This window comes from Salmo salar, chromosome 07 (assembly GCF_965601325.2).
Source record: "Salmo salar chromosome 07, fSalSal1, whole genome shotgun sequence".
NCBI classification, from domain to species: domain Eukaryota; kingdom Metazoa; phylum Chordata; class Actinopteri; order Salmoniformes; family Salmonidae; genus Salmo; species Salmo salar.
In genome coordinates, this window is record NC_138297.1 from 26,935,469 (window position 1) to 26,941,972 (window position 6,504).

Below are 6,504 nucleotides of genomic sequence, written 5' to 3' on the forward strand. Positions count from 1 at the left end.
ATAACTAACGACAATTTATTTTCCTGTAGATTAAGGAAGAACAGCTCTGAGATCCCCAAACAAGAGATGACTATCTGGCTGTAAAGACTTGAAGATAGGCCTTATTTGGAGCTCTATACCGCCTTTACCCAAAGTTATTTTATAGCATATGAAATTTATATTTTGGTCAATAAATCATCTTGATTACTTTGATTTGTACAATTTGAGCTATGGAGGTGCATAAGAGTTATAAAGTGAGTGATTAGTATTTATAACTAATAAAAGATGAAAACAACAAATTCTAAAATGTCTAGAAACGTCTTAAGACGGATGTCTCAAGACATTGGTATTTCTATGGGCTGTCTTAAAGACGTCTTCATTTTCTAAGACAGGTCTCTATATGCCTCAAGACATCTTAATTTATATGTCTTAAGAAGTCACAGGGAATATCAGGGGAATCTCCAAATCAACCTGGTCCCAGAGCATTTCATATTATTCTGTACGTAAATCCGAGACACACCATTTATTATGATATGTTATGCTTCGTATGGTATGTATTCATTTGTCGGTGTCTATCACTCATTTCGTATGATAGGTTACAAATTACAATTAATTTATATTTGCAAAACATACAATACGTTCCGAATTAGCAAAACGTATATTTTATGAATTCTAGCTAGGTGGCCAACGTTAGCTAGCTGGCTAACGTTAACTAGGCTATGGGTTAGGTTTAGGGGAAGGGTTAGCTAACATAGCAAAAAAATAGTAAGACGTTGAAAAGTTGCTCATTAGCTGAAGTTGTCCTTGACGAGATTTGAACTCACAACCTTTGGGTTGCTAGACATTCGCGTTATACACCCGACCAGCCAAACTACTTTCATTTTTGCCTTAAGTAACCATCGGTCTTATGTACCCATACCAAACATCACATATACTACTGTTCAGGATTTACATTTAATATGTTACGTCTAGCCTATGAGACCAGGCTTTCCCAAAAGAAAGTGAAAGTTGAACTATACTCAACTGAAAGAGATAAAGGGCTCACTCAGCCATATAAATGTGTAGAGGCAGCGTACCACCATTCAACTTCAAAGAAGACTAAGTAGAAGAATAAGCTATATCAGACAGATTCTTACATTTACAAAATGGGCGGAATCTACAGTTATTTCTACCCAGAGGTAAGTAACCTACATTTGACTATTCTTACTATGTTTTTTCTTCACTAAGATCCTTTCTGTTGGCAACTAGTCTGTAATCTGAAATCTATTTTGCAATATTCTGAGAGAACATCCACAATTTCAAGGTGCCGCAAGCATGAACGTATGCATTCTCCAAACCATAAAATGCAAGACTTACATTTAAATGCATTATTTGTTGCTTTTCAAAAGAGATACATGATCAGGAAATATAAGGGGAGTGGGAAATCCTGTATGATTACTTCACACTCATTAGAGTGAACTAACTTAAGTCTGTTTTGCCCCAGTCTTCAGGGGAAATCACAGTTGTCGCTCAGACAGAGACCTATCAGGACACAGACAGGTGAGCCTAGAACCTAGAGTCTCTCTCTCCTTGGTCAAGTCAATCAAATGAATTTACAAACCCTTTAGCAGATATCACAAAGTGCTTTACAGTAACCTGGCCTAAACCCGAAAGTGTAAACACCCCTGTCTATCTTTCACTATAAGTAAACTTCCCCTATCCCCACCCAGGTCACCAGAGCAGCAAGGTGATAAGACAAACACAGGGGATTCCCAGCCTTCAGGGAAGAGCCATGTTGGCCCTCAATTAGAAAGCTCAGACAGGGAGGGGAGACAGTCTAAAAGTTGTTTACCTCTGTGTGTGTGTGTGTGTGGGGGGGGGTGTTCTTCTTCTATCCTTGTGAGGACCTAAAATTCCCCAAAGTCCCTACAAGTATAGTAAAACAAGGAAAAGTCTCCCTCATGGGGACATTTCCCACGTCCCAATGAGGACAAGGGCTATTATAAGTTTACGGGTTAGAATTATGGTTAATGTTAGGGTAAGTGTTCGGTTTAGGGTTAGGGGTGAGGGAAAATAGGATACTGAATGGAAATTAAATTTTCCATAACGTGTGTGTGTGTGTAAATACCCTGGTTTAAGCCTTATCTCTTTTACTATTGCTTTGAAAAGTGAACATCGGTTTCTGTCCACCCAGGTCACGAGAGCAACAAGGTGATAAGAATAACACCGGGAATTTCCTGGGGGAATCACCAAGTGCCTTAGGTGTAAGTAGGCTTAACTCTGTATTTGACTGAAACAAAGACCAACTCAAGGAAATTATGTTTATGAGTGTGGGGTTTCCCCCTTAATCAAAGCAGCTGGTTGGGTTAACATTTAGGGGAAATAGTTAAGGGTTTATTGTTTTTATATTATCACCACAATTAAAATGATATATTCTGACTTGTTTATAACCCCTGGTTTTCTCTGATTATTAAATATATGTGTGCTCTTTTTATTAAGGCCAATGACAACATTGAGGATGTGGACAAGTTCAATGTCCTTGTGAGGTGTGCGGGAAAGACCTTGGACATAGACGTGTTCCCTCTGGAGAGAATAGCAGTTCTGTTGGAAAATGTATGTCAACAGGCAGGAAAGAAACGCAGCACAATGAAGCTTGTTTACAACGGTAGGCTATCTATCCACATGATGCATCCTTATGAGTTAAAGCAGTATGCCAGTTGTTTATTTCATATTTATTGTTGTTGTTTTGTTGTTGACTGATGTAGAACAAGGTAATGAGAGTCTTACATAGGCCAGGTAATTCGCAGTTAAACACTTAGCTGTAAAAGTATTGTATGCTAAGGTATGAATGGAAATTGTCTTTCTTTAATAATAAAAAAAAACAGCTTCTAAAAGATTGGTTTGATGACTTCTGTTTGCAGGGGAAATGCTGGACGAGAGCAAAACAGTGAAACACTATAAACTACGAAGAGGAAACTCAGTCAACCTCATTCATGCCTAAGTCAATGTGTTACTTATTCTTACTGTATGTGTCATCATAGCTGCATAAAGCAGAATATAATATCAATTGGTATCTGTGTCTCAAAACTGAGTAAGGCTATGAGATGCACTACACATAAATTGTATTACATAGTATCATCACCTACGATTTTATAAGCTAATCTTTGAGTGCTGGTGCCCTTGCATTACATTGTAAAAACCTATTGAGGCCCTAGCATTACATTGTAAAAACCCATTGAGGCCCTAGCATTACATTTTACCATTAGACCTACCTGCAATTTTGTCCTGTCTATTTGCTTTTAACAATAAAACTGATATTTATCCAGACTTGTGATAATTGTAGGCTACTTATTCTACAAGATCACAATGAATATTCAATTCGTATAATGTTAAGAAGCTAAAACTAATGCAAGAAATCATCAGGATACAACAGCAAACTAGATTATAATAAAATATTGAGCTAACGTTAATATGCCTACATGGTTCCCTGACAAAAAGGTGTAGTCCTAGACCAGGCTTCAAATGACCGCCAACACATGTGCAGCGAAACGGTGAAATTTAGCCTACTTCATAATAAGCCAATTTACATCCAAGACCTAGAAGGCCAAATTATATTATTTCTTACAAGTTGCGTGAACATCATCGTGGTTCATGAACTCACGTGTTTACTGAGACATAAAATGGCAAGCGAAAAAAAATGTGGGTCCTATAGGTCATTTATAGTGCGTCATAAACTTAATTTTATTTTACCAAAATACATTACACACTAATGCAATTGTGCTATAGAATTGTTTGTTTCTAGTTCAAAATGAGTCTATATTGACTTATTTTCTAACTGCTTACAAGCTTACCTCACCTGGCAGTTTAGGCTACCACTTGAACTAGCCTGTAGGCCCTAGGCCTAGCTCATACATTGTTTGTGCATCAATAACTACAACGTTTTATTTGACCAAAACACGTTAAAACCCGAATGGAATTATGTTAATTGTTCAAAATGTGGAATATTTTTCACTTTTGTTATATTTGTCAACTTTCTTTACCTGGTTGGCTACGTGGATCTACTCCAGAATGGCGCTCTTCTCCCAATGCGCATTGTGGTGGGTTTAATCCAAAAACCGAAAAAGTTGTTTTTCATAAGTAGCCTAATTACTATGCACAAATAAAGGCAAATTAAGCTTTCATTAATTAACGCAACGGTGACTTAATTTTACCAAGTTAATCACAGAAATTCTGATTCGTGGTGGACGCATCACCGTTTACACACATACTCCTGCCGTTACTGTACCACGAGTGATCAATTATCGCTACCTCCATACTCAATAAAGATTCTTGCAACCGGGTAATGTCGACCAATACACTTTTTTCTGGTCCTTGCTATTCTGGATCATTGGGACGTCCCGACCCTATTGAAGTTGAAATTTAAAATGACATTTAAAATTGAAATGATAAGGTTAGGGTTAGGTATGGGTTATGGTTGGGGTATTGGTTAAGGTTAGATTTGGGGTATGGAGGTCCAAAGGATTCCAAATAGCCTTTTTTTCTACCTTTCCTTATATGATAGTTTATAAGAGGGCAATTCCAACAATTAAAAAATATTACAATACGGCCTAATGACTCAGTCTATGCTATAGGCTACTAAAACTATGAAATAACACATATGGAATCATGTAGTAACCAAAAAAGTGTTAAATTAATCAAAATATATTTTATATTTGGATTCTTCAAAGTATCCACCCTTTGCCTTGATGACAGCTTTGCACACTCTTGGCAATATCTCAACCAGCTTCATGAGGTAGTCACCTGGAATGCATTTCAATTAACAGGTGTGCCTTTGTTAAAAGTTAATTTGTGGAATTTCTTTCCTTCCTAATGCGTTTGTGCCATTCAGTTGTGTTGTGACAAGGAATGGGTGGTATACAGAAGATAGCCTTATTTGGTAAATGACCAAGTCCATATTATGGCAAGAACAGCTCAAATAAGCAAAGAGAAACGACAGTCCATCCTTACTTTAAGACATGAAGGTCAGTCAATCCGGAAAATTTCAAGAACTTTGAAAGTTTCTTCAAGTGCAGTCGCAAAAACCATCAAGAGATATGATGAAACTGGCTCTCATGAGGACCGCCACAGGAAAGGAAGACCCAGAGTTACCTCGGCTGCAGAGGATAAGTTCATTAGAGTTACCAGCCTCAGAAATTGCAGCCCAAATAAATGTTTCACAGAGTTCAAGTAACAGACACATCTCAACATCAACTGTTCAGAGGAGACTGCATAGATCAGGCCATGTTCTAATTTCTACAAAGAACTAATAAAGGACACCACTATGAAGAAGAGACTTGCTTGGGAAACACGAGCAATGGACATTAGACTGGTGGTAATCTGTCCTTTGGTCTGATGTGTCCAAATTTGAGAATTTTGGTTCCAATTGCCGTGTCTTTGTGAGACGCAGATTAAGTGAACGGATGATCTCTGCATGTGTGGTTCCCACCACGATGCATGGAGGAGGATATGTGATGGTGTTGGGTGCTTTACTAGTGACACAGTCTGTGATTTATTTTGAATTCAAGGCACACTTGACCAGCATGGCTACCGCAGCATTCTGCAGTGATACACCATCCCATCTGGTTTGCACTAAGTGGACTATAATTTGTTTTTCAACAGTTCAATGACTCAACACACCTCCAGGCTATGTAAGGGCTATTTGACCAAGAAGGAGAGTGGGAGTGCTGACTCAGATGACCTGGCCTCCACAATCACCCGACCTCAACCCAATTGAGATGGTTTGGGATGAGTTTGACCGCAGAGTGAAGGAAAAGCAGCCAACAAGTGCTCAGCATATGTGGGAACTCCTTCAAGACTGTTGGAAAAACATTCCAGGTGAAGCTGGTTGAGAGAATGCCATGTCATCAAGACCAAGGGTGGCTACTTTGAAGAATCTCCTTTTTTTTTTTTTTACTTTTACCCCCCAATTTCATGCTATCCAATTGGTAGTTACAGTCTTGTCTCATCGCTCCAACTCCCATACCTGCCACTTAAACCGGAAGCCAGCCACACCAACGTGTGGCATGCAAGTTATTTGTTTCTGATCATTTTGAGTCTGTAATCGAACCCACAAATGCTGATGCTCCAGATACTCAACTAGTCTAAGGAAGGCCAGTTTCATTGCTTCTTTAATCAGAACAACAGTTTTCAGCTGTGCTAACATTAATTGCAAAAGGGTTTTCTAATGATTAATTAGGCTTTTAAATGATACACTTGGATTAGCTAACACAACGTGCCATTGGAACACAGGAGTGATGGTTAAAAATAAAACAATTTGTACCGAATAAAAAATACAAGTTAAATGTGTTTCCATCACATTTTCAACTCTACTGATGGTTTCCTTGAACATGTTGTGCTATATAGTAATTGTGCCCAGTGGTATTGGCATGTGCGCACATATAGCCTACATAATGAGATTATTACGGACAAAAGAGCGAGATTATTTTATTTGACAAATGGCAGCCAAGCATCAATGATCATGTCACCACAAAAGGACCCTCGATATGT

General features: G+C 38.3%; 1 protein-coding gene across 1 annotated transcript; it reads left to right on the forward strand.

The window, feature by feature from the left end:
* The first annotated feature begins 963 nt into the window (after window positions 1-963).
* On the forward strand, window positions 964-3,285 carry LOC106608897 (uncharacterized). Its single transcript, XM_014207101.3, has 5 exons — window positions 964-1,157; window positions 1,463-1,518; window positions 2,153-2,222; window positions 2,458-2,623; window positions 2,880-3,285. The coding sequence occupies exons 1-5, from the start codon at window positions 1,125-1,127 to the stop codon at window positions 2,957-2,959; spliced, it is 405 nt and encodes a 134-aa protein (XP_014062576.1). The 5' UTR covers window positions 964-1,124; the 3' UTR covers window positions 2,960-3,285.
* Window positions 3,286-6,504: the final 3,219 nt, after the last annotated feature.